Raw genomic sequence first — 17,817 nt, 5'->3', positions numbered from 1 at the left:
ATACCTAAGAGAAATTTTACAAGGAAAGATGTTAGTGTGGGTAGAACAACAAGTACAGCACTTAACTATTTTCTTTCCTTTGGTTTTGCCTTTATGCTTCAAAAGCAGCATTCCTTTCAGATAAGTTTTTTTCTTCTTACTCCTCTTTATATACATTTGATTAATTTCTGGGTGAGACCACACTGATACATTTAAAATTCCGATGTGGATGTTGAAAACCAAATGATTAAACTGAGCTCAGATCCCTGCTTCAATTGACTGCTACTGAAAATCAAGTTACACATATATAGTTGATATATCCAGGTATATAATCGCAAGGGTTTTACTCTGTTTTCTTACATCACTCCTCCTGAGTATAAAGGTTCTTTAGAAACAAACTGGAGAGTCTGTCTTAGCACTAGGAATATGAATGAATTCATTGGTGCTGGTTTTTGGGTTTTTTAAAATTAGACCTAACATCAATGGAGAATCAAATTCTAATTTCCCAATAGTATCATGTAACTCGAACCATAATAGATTCTTCTCTCTCTTATGGAAATAGAGATCTATTTGATATTAGTGGAATTACTGAAAATGAGATTAATCTCCTGACAATGCTTTTAGGGATCTCTAATTGCTAGTCATGTATGAAAATCATTGAGTGTCTTCTGCTCAAACATTTAGATTTGGCTTCCACGTTTCTGTACCTTCACTAAGTATTCACTCAGCTGGTAAATTCAATGTAAAGGATTTATTTGTGTTTATGACTGCTAACAAATCATAGAATCACAGAATATGCTGTTGGAAGGGACCCATCACGATCATGAAGTCTGACTCCTGACCCTGCATAGGACAGGCCAAGAGTCACACCATGTGCCTGACAGTTTTCCAAATGCTTTTTGAACTCTGTGAGGCTTGGCACTATCACCACTTCCCTGAGGAGCTTTTTCCAGTGCCAGCCACCTTCTGGGTGAAAAATCTTTTCCTGATACTTAACCTAAAGCTCACCTGATGCAACTTCATGCTCTTTCCCTGAGTCCTCTCACTGGTCATGAGAATGAAGAGCTTGATACCTGCTCCTCTGCTTCCTCTCCTGAGAATGTTGAAGACTATAATGGAGCTTTTCCTCAGTCTTCTCTTCTCCAGGCTGAACAAACAATGTGACCTCGGCTGCTCCTCATAAGGTTTCCTCTCCAGACCCTTCACCATCCTCATGGCCCTCCTTTGGACACTTTCTCATAGTTTAGCACATTGTGGCACCCAAAAATGCCCCTAGCACTGGAGGTGAGGCTGCCCCAGCTCAGAGCAGAGCAGGACAATCCCCTTCCTTGCCTGGCTGGCCATGCTGTGCCTGATGCCCCTCAGGGCACGCTTGGCCCTCCTGGCTGCCAGGGCAATGCTGACTCATGTTCAACCAGAACATCCAGGTCTCCAGATGATACAATGTATTGGAATATGCCATTCAGAGAAACCAATATTGTTCTCTAATAAAATCAGCAGTGGAGCTGAAGTCAGTAGGTCTTCCTGTGAGCTTATGTATAGAGTCTTAAATAGTGGCAGTGATGCCTATTACTAAGATGTGCTGAAAGAGGCTGGAGTGGCTGATGATGACTGGTAAAATCCACTGTGACTTCAAATGCAAGTCAGAATAAATTAATGCTGCTCAGTGTTTTCTAGGCATTCCAAATTCAGGCTAATTTTTTTTTAATCTGGTGGAGTTTTGGGGCTTTTTTTATAGTATGAGCTTAACAAATTAAACCCATAAATTACCATATTTTAAAAGATCTGTAAAATGAATTCTTTCTGATCTGTGGTATTTATACCCATATGCTGCATAGTTGTATTCAGATGATTGTGCTCTTGGATATTTACTCATGGGTGTTCCTACTTCCTGAAGTGCTAAAGTTTGTGATACTATGCGTGTATGAGATAACTCATTATCTCTATTACACCTGAGGACTATTTCTCAGTGAGTAGAGATTTGAGACTGAACTTAACACTTGCTTTATTAGTTCTGGACTTAAAGCAGTATTAATCATTGTGCTGTCCTTCTCTCTCACCTGTTTTTTAGCCCACATATGGACCTGCAATAAATTCAGGTGTGGAGAAAAGAGGCGACTAGAATATCATTGTTCCTGTTCAGATGATTGTGTGGAAAACAATGATTGCTGTGTTAATTATCAAGCTGTTTGTAAAGGTAAGTATCATCAACAAATTGCTACCCTCTTTCATATGTACCTAAATTTGTGTAAACGGAGCAAGAACATAATATGACTTTAAAAGCATCTGGTAGCATGAAAAAAACCTTGCATCTATCAGTAAGAATGTACTGTCTTAAAAAATATATTGCATTCATTTGTTTTAAGGAGAGGCAAGCTGGGTTGAAGAAGAGTGTGAGAACATTACTGAACCTCAGTGTCCAAAAGGGTGAGGAAATTTTATATTTGCGTAGCTCTGCTCTTTGCTTGCATTTCATTTTTGACATTGTGCTCCCTGCTGTGCCTTCCTGGGACCTGCTTGCTTTTTACACACACAGTGAAAGCAGCTGCCAGACAGAGATGAGCACCTGTTCAGCCAGCATTTGGTGGTGCTTACCAACCCATCAGGTTGCTCTATCTCAGCACTTGCTTGACTTGCAAGATTTGCCTATTCCTCAGTCCTGGTGTTTCTCACAGATATGTGTGCCCTGGGTGAATCTGCCTGGTTGCCAGTCATATTATTGACCTACGTGTGCTACAATATCCATCATTCCAAATATTTTGGGACCCATCCAGCAATCTTAGACTCCTGTCTCCCTTTCTTGTCTCTTTAAAAGACCTTTCCAATACCTTGCATTTTCCAGCCTCAGGACTGCAAATTGTGGGCAGATCTGTGTTCCAGCTCTACCAGGAGTGGGACAACACTATTTGCAAGCTGTCTGAATTACTTTCTTTAAAAGGTGTAAAGTGCCAAGGGATCCTTGTATTCTCTGGCTCAGCTCCACATTGGGCCTGCTCCTGCAAGTTATGTATACAGTGTGTGAGGAATGACTCATGTGGTTTATGGCATCAGCACTCAGGCTTGAATAGTACAGCAAAGCTCCCAGCCAGGAAAAAAAAATCTTGTATTACTTGAACTGTTTTTGCTGTGGGATCTTCTGACTAAGTTTGTAGTTAAAGTTGACTATAAACTATGGCTGTATATCTAGGCTGTCAATAAAAGGGACTTCAATTCTAGGTTGATTTATGGTCCTGTAGTAAATACTTACTAGACATGTTATGGGACAACTATATTCTTTTCTGTGTAGTATCAAAAAACACACACCTTTTTATTTTGATTTTGAAATTATAGCCCAATGGGATATTTCTAGTAAAGTAAAAGCATTTTATTTTGTGCTTATGTCATTACAGCTTTTACTTAAGATATTTAAATCATGCTATTTTTATTCATTGGCCTTATAATACTGTCAAACAAAATACAAAATATTTCCATGTGAAATATTTCATACCAATTGAGTACCCTTCACTCTGATTCAGAGCACTAACAGTTGCTGAACTTTCAGAACCTTCATCAGGACAGAAACTGGAGCTTCTGTCCAGCTTAGTCCAAGTCCCCAGTAATCCCCTATGTAGGAAGGGGTGGTTCTTGAAGTTTTTGTCGTTGAATTTTGTTCTGAGTTCAGGAGCCATTTGGGACTTCTTGCTGAGAACTGAGTCTAGAGTGATGATTTCTCTAACAGGGTTAGGAAGTGTTGCCCCCAAGAGGTTGGTAAACAAAGAGTCTTGTGCAGATCCACAGTCAAAGTTACTGACGTAAATGCTGTAGGGCAACTCCTGTTGGTTAACTTGTTTTTAGGGTTTTTTGTTTGTTTTTTCTGTTCAGCTCATGAAAGGGATACATAGTTACTCCTCTAAAATTGTTTTAATCCTGGTAAACCCCAAAATGTTGCAATAAAACCCAGCCCGGGAAAGGGTGATGTGTGGTCAAAGCTGAATCAAACAGTGTTGACTGAAGGTTCATCTTGGACTATTAGCACACAAGCCTCTCCCAAAAGTAACAACTCTGTAAACAATCCACTTCTTCCTATGCTGTGTGGTAGGCAGTAGTGCAGGTGAATTTAGTTGCAGTGCTTGTTCTGAGACTTCAGGATATCAATTCTGATTCTGTGCATATTAATACAGCATATTTTGTGGGTTCAGAATGCTGGTTTTATTCTGTTTTAGTTTTAGCTGTTCCTGTGCAGAATGGACAAAAGATGATACAGCATTCAATGAGGTACTTAATCTGAGAAATCCCACTGATTTCAGTGAGATCAACTGCTCACTGATTTCACTGATCAACAACTTAAAATTAAGTATACAACTAAGTCTTTCCAAAACTGGGTTCTATATTGTTTAATAGGATTATAAAGTTAATAGGCTGTAAGACCTCAGGAGTGATCTAGTCATTCCCACCATTTTAGGAGTGAAATAATAGTCAGACAATTTAAACCTACTTAAGCAGGTTATCCTAGTACTTACATAGATGGCTTTACTGATGACTTTTTGCTGTCTTTTTGTCCTCATGTGCTTCAGGCCTATTACTATTTGCTCTATCTTCACTGAGCTGTAAGAGCATCTGGTTACTTACTCCTCTTTGCTGATCTCTCTTTATATTTGGGAATTGCTCTTATGCCTCCTGATGAGGCTTTCTGTAGATTTAGTGGAAAAGAAAGCTTTTCCTCCTGTGCTTTATGGCTGTATACAGGCAGTATGAATGTGTGTGGGATGAGAAGTCTTCTGTGTATTACATTAAGCTTTTCAAGGGAACTTTCTTTTCCTTCCTATTTTGTTTTCTTTCTATTTCTTTTAATTATGGTCTAACCTGCCTGCAGTGAGGGAGGTCAACTTGGCAATGTGTTCCATGGTTCTGGCCTCTTGATCATCCAGAAGACTGGTGAACCTACTAGACCACAGCAAGCCTGTGTTGCCTGCATAATGTTTCCATAGAACCCAGTTTATAGGAGGGGATAATTGCTACTGCATTTCCTTCAGTTTGGAGTCAGGATGTGTGGGATACCTATTTATCCAAGAGCTGTGAAACATGCTTGTCTTACTGTTTGGACACAGCCAGCATGAATCACCAACAGGACCAACACTTGAGCCTCCCAGGCTTGCTTGCTCATGACAGCCCATTCATTCAGTAGCAAGCGCAGTCTTGGCCACTGACAGGAAAAATGCGTGGAAGTGGCTGATATACCTCAGAATGGAGCTTGGGTCAGTTTGTCTGGGGATTTTACTGGAGCTGTTCCAAAGAGAGTGTGGTTTAACATGGTCTGTCATGGTTTGCTTCCCTGAGCACTAGGGCAGATCACTAAATATATGAGTTTTGGCATGTGTAGAGTGTACAAGAAGTGAAATGGGCAATTGCTGTCATTGTGGCAATGGCCTATTTTGCCAAGTTTAATTTTACATGTGAGAAGGGGTCAGTAGCTAGATTTCCAGACAACCAAAACATGTATTTAACAGTTGGTTTACTTGTAAATGCCAAACCAGAAACAGTTGCGTAAAGTCCCTTTCTAAGTGCTTGTTTTAAGTTTGGTGGGGTTTTCTGGTTTTGGTTTGGTTGGTTTTTTTTTTTGTTTTTTTTTTTTTTTTAAGTTAGACTTGTTGGTAAGTAAATTGAACAGACTTTGCCTAAAAGTTTGCATTTTATTGCACAGAACTTTGCAGTGAAGACTTTTAGACCTCTGCACTGAAGTGAATCAATTTATTGAGAAGGGACATGGAGAAGGTATTTGCAAAACTTGAGGAGATCAGAATTTGTGGTGCAAAAAATACTTGTAATATGGGCAAAGGTAGTGCATAAAGTTTCCTTACTCTGTTCTGCCATATGGCTTTAGTTTCGACCTGAAAATTATTCATTTCTTGTTCCCACCTGTGCCAAATAAATTAAAAAACAGGCTACAAACATACATCTTAGAAATGCATCTAAAGGTTTTATTCCATCTGAGGTATAGGGTGGGCTATGTAATAATTCTGAATTAAGTATAAATCCTTTTGGCTGAACTGTTGTCCGAATTGTTGATTAAAATTTTCTTAGGATTGACATGTTTTGGTTGCCCGACTATTCCTGAATTTACATTTGTTTGACTGACACACAGCTTATAAATTTTTCATTTGTAAATGGCTCTTCAGATTTTTTTTGTGACGTACATTACTAAAGAAATTGTCAACACTTTATAAATAATATTTTTCTTCTATCCTCACTGTTTTATTTTTGGAAACTAGAGTATAACAAAGTTTTAAAAAAAGTAAATATAAAAAGGGAAAATGAGCTGGCAATAAACCAATATTTTAATGTTATAATATTATAAATAGTAAATTGTTTTATGAAATTCCATATTTTCAATAGTTATTGCTGTACAGCAGTGATTTTTTTTCAGTCTCACATGCCCTCATGTCTATAGGTCACACACAGGGTATGTTTTCTTCAAGGAAGAAGTTACTGATGTTACAGAAGTTACTATTCCTGTCTGTGATGCAATGTTTTAAGTACTTACAGTTGGAGAGAAATTGTTTGAACAGGGCTGAATCTGGGAGCAAGTCAAGCCTGGAAAACATAGGTCCTGTGGAGACTGGAAGGGGAGATTTTGTTTTTGTTGGTTCCAGTGAAATCAGTATCTGAATTTATCTGTAAAGTTCCTAGCAGAAATGCTGTTACAGTGTTTCCAGTCTCAGGGCCACATTTTTGAGTTTGGAGATTGGTAGGACTTTTGGAGCAGTAAGCAAGTTCTTTTTGGTTGGATAATCTTCATAAGATGAGAGGAAAAGTATGTGTTTTAGTTGCTGATTTAACATACCCTGTACATTAGACTTGTTTACAGTTCTGTGCACTGTATGTATGTATATATATATATAAAATCATTTTCTTTCATCTAGGTTACAGCTTGTTCAGGAGGAAAGTGAATAAAGGAAAGTTTGGCCTTGCATTGCCTTATTTCTTTCCCTGCTCTTAGCTTGGAGTGGGAGAACAGGGTTGGAGGGGCTGAGTGTTGCTTCAGGGGACTGATTTCAAGCTAAGGAGTACCAAACCCACCAGATGGATCACCTGAGCATCTTAAAGGTGGTTCACCTTAAAGGTGTGCTTGAAATCAGGCCTTGCAATGACTTTTCTGTGCACGCCCTGCTGCAAACCTCAGTCTCTTGGGGCACGGATTGTTCTGCCCACCTTTGAGCAGAGGGACCGGAGCAGTTTGCTCACCACTGTGCCAGAAAAACTTCTGCTGAGGAGGACTTCCTTGCCCTGGCTTATAGCCCCATAATGAACATTTCCACTGTCTGGGGAAACTTTCTTGAAATGAGTGATAGGAAACTGTTTCTCAGAGTCTGTCTTTTAATACTCAATTTCTGTTTGTTCAGATTTACCAAGTCTCCAGTGTTACTATTTTCATTGGATGGCTTCAGAGCGGAATATTTGCAGACTTGGGGTGGACTTCTACCTGTTATTAGCAAATTACGTGAGTAGTTTCTTTGTCTAAGAACTATTATGATGTCTTACCTGAAAAAAACCCACAAATGCAGCTTTCCTCACTCTTTAAAATCCTCACTCTTCTGCCATTATTATGGAAGTTGTTGCCCTAAAGAACACCCATGCACAAAGGACTTCTAGTGTTGGAGAGTGGAAGGACAAGAAAGAGAGGGCTTGAGGAAAAGGCCTTTTTGATTTTTAGTGAAATCTTATAAGTTATAGCCCCTTTTATATTTAGGAGCTGGGGTTTTTTGTGCTGTGAGGTTATTTTATTCAAAATAGAAGTAGATTCTTTTTACTCTGTAATGCATATCATCTCATATTTAGGTGGAATGGCTTTGGAAAATTAAAAACATTTGAATATATTTGGAAAAAGAAGACAGAGAAGGAATAGACTAAGAGGAGATGATACAGAAGGGCTGGTAAAAATGAAATGAATCCAAGAAAACCTTAATTTAATAAACATTTCCTGAAGAAATATTCCTCAGCTTTTTTAGTGTCTTGATTTGGTGGTGTCTAAATAATTTTACTTTTCCTGTTTCTGTTTTGGCTGTGGTCTGTAGAGAACTGATGGTATTTCTTGTCTGAAAAATATGCCAATCTTCTTGACATTCAGAAATTACTACCTGGGGTGCCTGGTTTCAGTTTGACTAAAAATAAATCAGTAAAAATACTTGCTTTTTTACACAGTGGTTGGTACAACTTGAAGCATTCCAGAGGATAACAATTCGCAGATGTATCTGAGGTTTTGGGTTCTTTTTAGTTTTGTTCCATGCTAGAATAAAATGAGACATTTGCAAAGTTTTCATTAGCTGCAGTTATAAAAAATATAATCTGGAGAAAATTTCTGGGACATTTCTAGGAGAGGCTGGCTAGTACAAATTATTCTAGCTCTGCCTGAGATACAAGATAGAAGTGTCACAAAGCATGTGTAGGACTTCCAGTCTGCAGTATCCACTTACACATATAAAGTTTCTTCATTCTTTGGTCTGGATAGATTTCAGTGGGACTTCTCTCATTGACTTCTATAATTAACTTGCTCTCTTTGCACTGAGCCCATGACAAATTCTGACCACTAAGAAATACAAATATATTTGTATTTCATCAAAGTCATTTCACGTCTCCACAGCAACAAGGTTTTTGATGGTCAAACCGTGTATTTTTAAAAGATTCTTATACCAGAATGCCTAATAATACATGTTTTATATCCAACAAAATACTTGCCCCAGTCTGGGGGCAAGTATTAATTCTGCATTATGCTTACGGTTCTAAAGTACTGTGGATCATTTTTTGGTAATATGCTAGGAGGCCTTTGCTATACAATGTGCTATGGGATCTTCAGTTTTCTTCTTTTTTCCCTCATAGTAAAAAATTGGTGAAATACTCAGATAAAGCAAATTTTCTTTAGTAAGAGAAAAATATTCTCATTAGTGAAACTTGGTGTCACTGAGGTGTACATCCACTCTGAGGGCCTGTGGCTTCAAATCTCTTATGTGCTTTATGTTCCATGTGTCCAAAAATGGTGGAAGCAGTCATATTGTAAAAATAAACTTCTCTATGAGTGAGTAAATACTCCTGTAGGACTTCACCGGTCAGAAAAGGGTAATGAAATCTATTCCTCTGTGTAGGCAGGTAACAATAGTGAATAAATTGCTTGACTATTGCTGAAAAATTGTATTAAATAATTTTGGAGTTCATAGCTGTCCATTTATAGGACTATTAAATTTTCAAAAAGAGTTTGAGAATGACAGCATTTACAAAGCAGTGAACAGCTACTCACATTCACTAACTTATGGGACTGCCTGATTCTGTGTTAAATTAGAACCATGCTAAATGCCTGGATTTTCATCTTTAAAGCGTTTGATGATAAGTGCAGAATTCCAGTAGATAAAAATATTGCCATTATTTGGTCCTGTTAATTCAGCCGTGCTTACAGCGATATTCTGGTGTCTCCTTGGAGAAATCTGTCAGAGTAGATGCCTGTAAGACTATCATAATTTCACTTCTACCATGTTTTGTTATATGTTTGCTCTCCCTGCTATTTGAAAGATGAACAGTTCAGCATGGAGCTGAGGGATTTTAGTGAAGCAAGGCATAGTCTTGCTGTGAGCATGTGGTGTTCAGAGAAGACATTTTCATATACAATTATGCAGTGATATTTTAACTTTTAGATAAATGATCCTTTTGTCTTAAAACATCTTTAACAAAGCCAACGAGACAAAAAGAATAATGATATCTCTGATGGAAAGTCCTAGCAAAAACTCCCTTGGATTTTTGGCAAAACTTTTTAAGAGTGTTTCTCTATTACTTTAAAAAGCAAGGGAAAACAAAACAAAAGAAAAAAAAAAAAACAACCTCCCCAGACACCCGCATCAAAAAACTAAGATTTTGGAAAACAGTATCAACAACAGATTTGGAAGTAGTTGAAATGTGCTAGGTGTTTTCCAGTAATAAAAGAAGATGCAAGTGATTTTTAGTTACTTACAGAACACAAATGTGGGAGGTGGTGCCTGTATGACTTGAAAGGATATATTTTTCTGGCCTGGCTTCTTTTATCCTGATTAGCTGAAATATAGTATTTCAACTGAAATCTAATTGAAGCCCCAATCCAATGAGTTCAAAGTGCCTTGATGCAACACTTCCTATGTTATGAAGCCTTTAATTTCTATTCTATTTATATTATATATAATTACCCAGAGTCAGTAAAGATGATGCAGTGATGTTCTTCTTATAGGGTCATTAGTTTTGGTTCTTTAGCATCTGTTGAAACAGTTTTGGTATTTTTTAAGTTGTCATAAAAACATTTCTTTTCTTCCTGAAAATTGGGGCCCACACATTTGCTGATGAAAATTTAGATCCCTTAAATAAGGCTTGCCCAGTTGCTTTGGCCTTGCTAATGCCTCTTCATACTAGCAAATACTGTATACTAATCTCCCTAAAGCCATATGATTTGTATATTGAGATAAAGAAAACTTTGACATTCATCCTAGAATAAGAGCTTATTTTTTATATTTTAAAAGCCCCACAAACAAGAAAGGAAGACTGCAAAACAAGCAATCATTTGACAGATGGCTTAGAGAGCCAGGCACCACTGTGTCAGTGGCCACTTCACCTCTCCTCTGGGAGCACCCAGGGTTAAGTGTCTGGTTGGTCTCAAGCTGCAGACTGCATTTACTGCATACCAGGGCAACTTTGGAGAGTGTGATTTCTTTCATTTTTGATTCTTATCTGTACATGCTTTTCACAAAGGCTGTAGGTTTTGCTCATGTGACCATTGCAGTCAGACATTAGACATATATAAAATTTGTGTTAATAGGCTTTTAGTCAGGTTGTAAATTAATATGGGAAGAAAACTTAAGTATTAAGTCCACAATTTTGAAGAGTGAAAACTTTCTGGAAATATATTATGGTTTTGGTTTTTTTTTTTAATAGCTATACATTGTCATGAGAGAAACTTGCAAGTTATTTTTTTCAGTAATTTTGCTGAATTTTCTTTGTTACTTCCTCTAGAGAAATGTGGAACATACACTTCCAGTCTGAGACCAGTGTATCCTTCAAAAACCTTTCCCAACCATTACTCCATTGTCACAGTAAGAATTCTTGTATAATATGTTTCCACTACTGTTCATTATCAAGTTTTCTCCAAGGGAATAGTATATTTTGATGTGTTATTAAAATAATTTGCTTTCCCTTCAGAATAGGAAAAATGATGTATTATATTTATGTAACTTAGGTTAACAGCTATTATATAACACTGCAACTAAGTGGCCAGATCTAATGTTAGTAAATCCAGTCCTTCCAAGAGTAGCTGTGAAAAATCCCATATAGCCAAAACTTCACATCACTTTACAACTTTATTTGTGTAAATATTTGCACTAAATTGCGGTTTCCACTCTTGGAGTGGGAGCAGCCTAACTGCTTTAAGTTGCCAACCTTATTCCACTTCATTAAGGTAGCCTGGCATGATGAAAAGAAGGGTATGAAATGAGAGGAAAGATTTGAGTATCATGCTGATATTGGCTCTGTGTGATGGACTGTACCTAAGCCTGCATAGAAATGTCACAAAGCTGATCTTGTAAATTTGACACCTCTTGCATGTAGGAGGAAAAAGAAAAATTGAGGTTTTCAACACAAATGCAGGGTTGGAATCCAGGACATACATCCTTTTTAGTTTCATCATGCCACAACTAAAATTCTATCAAATACTAGGATCTGCGCTTTCTTATCTTCCCAGTTTGTCAAGACCTTTGGTAGGAGCACAAGGTCAGGAATGAGGTGCTTAATTGTGCAATCCTCACAAATCTCCATGACTGAATATGCAGCTAACAGTCAGTAACCATGACCAGCAGCCATGTGAGGTGTACAGCGCAGAGGTTTATCTCCACTCCTCATTCTTGTGAAAAGTAGCAAGGTCCTAATGGTGGTGGTGTTTTATTCCTTATAAATGTAAAAAGGAGCTCGTCTGATTAAAGACAGAGCACAAAGTCTGCTAAAACTACCCAAGACCTGGTGCCTGCACTTCTTTGACTGCTCTTGTAATGATTTTCTAGAACTAGAGCTTTTGCTCATGTGATTGAGGTTTAGCGTAGGTAATTGCTTTATCTTTGGTACTAAAGATACAACAAATGTGTGAATTCAAGCAGTGTCTTTCAGTTTGATCCCAAAGGACAGTGCCTAATATTTTTTAAATCTCACTGAGAAGCAAATAAGGGTTGGAAAGGAGGGCTTGGATGCAATGAGAGATGATGCTGCTAAATTTGGGTCCTGAGCTACTGGTGGAGTAGAAGTCACCAGCAGAGTGACTATTCAATGGATATATTTGTCTAAAGGATATGTCTGAGTAGCTGGAAGGTTCTTTTTCTTTAGAGCATTGCAACAAGGCATACTCTCAATTACAGGGGCTGTATCCTGAATCTCATGGTATAATTGATAACAAGATGTATGACCCCAAAAGAAACGCATCCTTCACCCTTAAAAGTGAGGAGAAGTTTAACCCACAGTGGTACCAAGGCCAGCCTGTAAGTATTAACACCCTTCTGAGAATGTACATCATCCTGTTATGTTACTTAATATGGCTTGGATGCATAGTGATGTTGAAAGAGGACAGGGGGTAATTCTAAGTCAGCCAAGAAGCGTTACTCAGCACCACTAGGAATTGCTGTACTAGAGCCAAAAAATAACAAATGAAACAAAATGTAACAGCTTTTGTTGAACTTAACGGAATTTTCCCTAAGGAGAATTCTGACCTAAAATAGCTAATATAGCTACCAGATTTTCATCTGTTTTTATGAGTGGGCTTGCAGTTAAACTTCTGTGAGGAAATCAACAGACCAATAAGATTGAGTAATAAGAAGCACTAGTAAAGGTTTATGGTCTGCTTAAATTTCTTCTAAGTCCAAAGATGTGGTTTTAAAAGAAATCGTCTCAGCTCAATCATACACCTATGGCAAAACTGATGACATCACCATGAAAATGAAGTGGCATGGAAAAATTTTAGTGAGCGCTACCTAAAGAATAGCAAGGGACGAGATGTAAATATTTAGTGTGTGGGGAAGACTGGGTTTTTTTGTTGTTGTTGTTTGGTTTATTGTTGTTGTTGCTTGTTTTGTTTGTTTGTTTTCATTTGGTTGTTCTTTTTTTCCTTGAGGAGAGAACACACAGGTGTAGAACTTGCAGTCCACTGAGAATAGAGTGATGTATGAGTTAGGCAGGAAAGATGCAGAAGGCATAAATCTGTAAACCATGAGAGCAGCAGTAAAATCAAAAGAACTGACCAAAATGCTGTTTCTGTATGTCAAGAGTATGTGGGTAATATGTCCTTGGAATATTCCCACCCCTTCTTTTGTCACTGTTTTCTGAGACATTTCCCCTTCCTGGTGTTCAGCCATGGTTCCATCATTGCATTTCTGCTAATGGTTCCTACCTCTGTCCTGGCTCTCCGTGGCATTGCAGCACCAGGGATGTGAGTGTTTGCCACAAGGAATCAGCCTACAAGGTGTAGATGGGCTGCAGATAGTGATGACAGGCAGGATGGACTGGAGTGCTCTGTGGAATGATTGGGTTCTGATCTCGCTGAAGGGTGTGGAGTTGGTGAGGGGCCATGGGCCTGGCAGGCTCTCAGCTGGTTCGGTGATGGGTGCTAACCATGGTGAATGTTCTCTGGCAGATTTGGCTCACAGCCATGTACCAAGGGCTGAAAGCAGGGACCTTCTTCTGGCCTGGGTCTGATGTAGCAGTGAATGGAACCTTTCCAAACCTGTATGAAATATACAATAGGTATGTAAACACCTTTCTCTTGGAAGAATATTTGACTTTAACGATTGCAGTGGGACAGATGCCAGAGAAAACATACCTTTTTCCCCTACTTTTCTAAATAATTTTGTACAATGGGGAAAAAAGGCTAGGATCCAATTAACTTTGTTTCAGTATAGTGTAGAACCTTTGTTTAATTATCTTTTCATTCCTCAAGAAATGTTTTAATGTGTAAAAATCAACTTTAAGCATAACCAGCTTTGAAGCTCTAGTTCTTTACTCTTTCTATTTATACAAACCTTTTGTGGCTGGTGTAGACTATTTCACTTCTCATGAGTGAATGGATCAGGCTTTGATGTGATATTGTCAATGGAAACTAAAGTTTTACTGTTGACTGTGGTAAGCTGTTCCAATTAAAAATTATTTTCATTGCAGATTTGAAAATATTAAAGCATTCATATTTTTGTCAGCGATTGCTCTTCACTGCAATTAAACATTTTCTGCTTAATGAAAATGTTTATCACCATTTATTTAATAATCTCAAATCTTGCCCAAGAAATCAGGCTTTTCATTTCTATCTTAAGATCATTTTCTCTTCTTACACCCTTCCAACAGGATGGAATTTTTGATTCTTGATTTGCTGCCTATGTTTTCTTCCCTAGGAACTGATGATGCACTGTTACTTGAACTTGTGTTAAACACTGAATACTTACTTTGTGGTTGCCTCATGTTGTTAAAAGTCAACGTGCTTATTGTTGGTTTACTTCAGTAATTGATGCAAAGATCTACTTTGTAACATAGTATGAAAAACTTATTCAACCCAACCCTACTCCTAAACTAGCAATTTTTCAAAACATAATATAGAAATAAAAGCCTACATGTGACTTTGCACCTTGAAGCCAATTATTTGCTTTGTATAATAAGGATAAGCACTACTAGAATAAGCATTATTCTAATCAGTATTTAAGGGAGATTCAGATCAGGCCATAAACTCCTGTAGAGTCAGGCAATTAAGATAGATGAATTTGTATCCTACTAAAAAGTCTGTAATGATTTTTTTTTTCTGCTAAAGTACAGTGATTTTTGGTAATGTTTGGCTAAAAGATTTAGCTCTTGGAAACACATGGTTAGTTGATATTGTATTATTTTGATGCAGCTCAATCCCCTTTGAAGAAAGAGTGGTGACTGTCCTTCGCTGGCTGCAGCTACCTGAAGATGAAAGGTACGTATACATTTGTGAGTGTGAATTCCTGTTTGAGTGGTACTGCAATGAATTACTTTGTAAACACAATTTCTGTTTTAAACAATATCTTTTGCTTTATTTTAAAAATGTTAAAATATTATTTAGGGCAAACTTGTTTCTATGACTGAAGACTTTTTAAGTTAAGTTGCATCTTTCAGTTTAATGTATTTTTCCTCTGAATGACAGCATTGTTTCCAATATGTGATCTCCATTGTTGAAATATAATCTCTTCAAACTGTTTCAACATGTATGTAAAATATTACATTTTTGGTACCGTTTGATATAGACCACACTTTTACACTCTGTATTTAGAAGAACCAGATTCCTCGGGCCATAAGTTTGGACCAGTAAGCAGTGGAGTAAGTAGTTTTGTAGTTTCTTTTTTTTTTTTTTTTTTTTTAAAGCTTGACAATTTGCTCTGACTCTATAAGTTCCATAATTCATGTTAGGTTAACTGAGATCATGTGAAGTATGCTTTTTAGGAAAAAAATTGCAAGTAGACAGTCCATCCATGATTAACATTGACATAAAGCATATAATAATAGGCTATTTAGTATGCCTCATTTTTATTTTCTTTATTTCACTAACTTTTAAATTACCAATGTATGTTTGGGTATGTCTTGTATGTTCTTTTATCTGCTCCTACTTACTAATGGTTCATGTTGATTTTTGGCAGGGGAGGGGAATGGGAACAGAATATTTGTATAATTTCAATTTAGCAAGAACAGAGGTTTGCATAACAATGTCCAAGTTGTGGTGGTGACGTATTCGTGTACAATTGTCATTAATTTCCCCCCAGTCTCTAAACTAAGGTTAGATGGATTTTGGCTTTATCTCTCTGCAGTTATAATTTATGCCTTCTCAGAAAGAGACAGGTAAAAGGAACACTGGCCTCATCACTGTCTGTGATTTATTATATAAGTAAGAAGTCTTTGGGACTGCTTCTGTCTTAAAAAGTACTGAACAACTTTACATTTTAAAATATGAAAGTGAAAAATTGAAAGGAAAAAGTTCTTGGAAATTCAGGACCTTTGTAAATTTATCCCATCTTGAACAGTCAGGGAGTTTAGGCATCATAAGTAAGTATTTAGCCTCATTGGTGACAAGAGTAAAAAAGCTCTTGCCAATTCCTCTTGAGCTGTGGGTAGTTGCTATTGGTGTAAGGAAGTAGCAGACATAATTAGAACTGCAGTATGGGAACATGATTAAATTGGTTACCTTTTCCTTTGCTTAATTAGTGGATCTAAAGTTCTGTATGTCAGGAATACTCTGGAAAGAAGGAACCTGAGGATTTGCATATAGTCCCTGCAGAAGCATCTCTTCTTCTATGATACAAAGCAAGACAGCTTGTACTAGTAATTTAGAGAGGTGACAGAATGACTTCATTGGAAAACACTTTTTTTTTTAACCTCGCAAGTATTCAAAAGTAGCTCCAGTGCTGTATCTCTGTAAGTGAGCTAGGGCCCCAGACCCCTGATCACAAGCAGTGCTAGACTGTGTAGACAGTGTAGACAGTGTAGACTGTGTACAGTGCTAGACTGTGTAGACTGCGTACACTGCTAGACAGTGTAGTTCATTGTTTAGCTTTTTCAGTTTCTTTAAAGTAGTTTGACTGGATATTAGTCTCAGAGCACAACTTCAAGGATAGTTTGCTCCAATTCTCAACAGGCATTTTGAGGAAAGGTATTGCAGGCTTGGCTTCCTCTATTCTATCCGGTACATCAGTATCTGCATTCTTTGTCATTCCCTGCTGTCCTTGGTTGTGCCCAAGCACAATGCAACAAGCATCCTCAATTTCATACTTTAAAACCACCCTCACTGGTTATAATCTGTGAGGTGTTTTTTGTTTGATGCTTTTGTTTGGGTTTTTTTTTCCTTTCTTTTTTAAAGCATCTGCAACTGAAATAGCACAAAGAAATGTGTAGCTGTGTCATGGTGCAGTGTGCAGAAAAAAAATTTGGCTAAGTGCTGTATAGTGTAGATACAGCCAATCTTCTGTAGGCAGAGGTAACTCTGAACAGTGCAGGTGATATGCAGTCTGCAGGCTCTCTTTTTTGTTTAGATATATTTAACAGTAATTTTAACACTTACTTTACATTCCTATTTTTGTCCTGCAGGTCATTATGGCATTACAGAGAGTGGACAAAATAGTAGGGATGCTGATGGATGGTCTAAAGCAAATGAACTTGCATAAATGCCTGAACATTATTTTTATATCAGATCATGGTAAATTTGACTTTATAAAATATATCAGAACTTTGAAGAACTGTCTTTATAAAGTAATATTCTGAATTTATACTTATATGTTTCTGGCAAGGTTAACAAAGCAAGTAATACCTATAAAATATGTTTTATATTATCAAGATGATATGACAGATAATCAGTGTGCGAGAGAGTCAGACTATTTTATGAAGGGGTAAAGAAGTGGAGGACATAGGAAGGAATTAAGTAATTTTCATATTTTATTTCTAATTCCTTTTGTGACTATTACCAGATGATAAAAGAAATAGAATAAAAAATGTGAACTGTAAAAAAATAGATTTAATTTTCTTCTGTCTTTTAACTACACTGCACAGCAACAGTTTACAAATTGCTGAGGAACTGAAAAGACAAGCTATATCTTCCTTTTTATTATCAGTTCCTTTATATGTTATTAGAGGACTGTGAATATGAAACTCTGATTTATTTGTCTAGCTTTTCTGTATATCTGGAATTATTTCTATAAGTTACATATTTAAGCATTTTTTCTACTTCTTTTCTTGACAAATGAAATATAACCACTCTTTCATGCAGCACAAAATTGACTTGCAAAGCTCTTTGCCACAGGGAATGATGCAAGGCAAATATCTGTACAG

At 37.2% G+C, this 17,817-nt stretch overlaps 1 protein-coding gene across 1 annotated transcript in view; it reads left to right on the top strand.

The window, feature by feature from the left end:
• Positions 1–17,817, top strand: part of ENPP1 (ectonucleotide pyrophosphatase/phosphodiesterase 1) — a 53,683-nt gene that overhangs the window by 18,059 nt on the left and 17,807 nt on the right. Inside the window, exons 4-12 of the mRNA XM_066547003.1 lie at positions 2,051–2,176; positions 2,346–2,406; positions 7,359–7,456; positions 10,978–11,057; positions 12,366–12,485; positions 13,634–13,743; positions 14,876–14,941; positions 15,249–15,321; positions 17,080–17,188. Coding sequence (XP_066403100.1) covers positions 2,051–2,176; positions 2,346–2,406; positions 7,359–7,456; positions 10,978–11,057; positions 12,366–12,485; positions 13,634–13,743; positions 14,876–14,941; positions 15,249–15,321; positions 17,080–17,188 — 843 coding nt within the window. The remainder of the gene's footprint in view (positions 1–2,050; positions 2,177–2,345; positions 2,407–7,358; positions 7,457–10,977; positions 11,058–12,365; positions 12,486–13,633; positions 13,744–14,875; positions 14,942–15,248; positions 15,322–17,079; positions 17,189–17,817) is intronic.

Source organism: Molothrus aeneus, chromosome 3 (assembly GCF_037042795.1).
Source record: "Molothrus aeneus isolate 106 chromosome 3, BPBGC_Maene_1.0, whole genome shotgun sequence".
In the NCBI taxonomy this organism is placed as follows: Eukaryota; Metazoa; Chordata; class Aves; order Passeriformes; family Icteridae; genus Molothrus; species Molothrus aeneus.
This window is presented reverse-complemented; position numbering and strand designations above follow the sequence as displayed.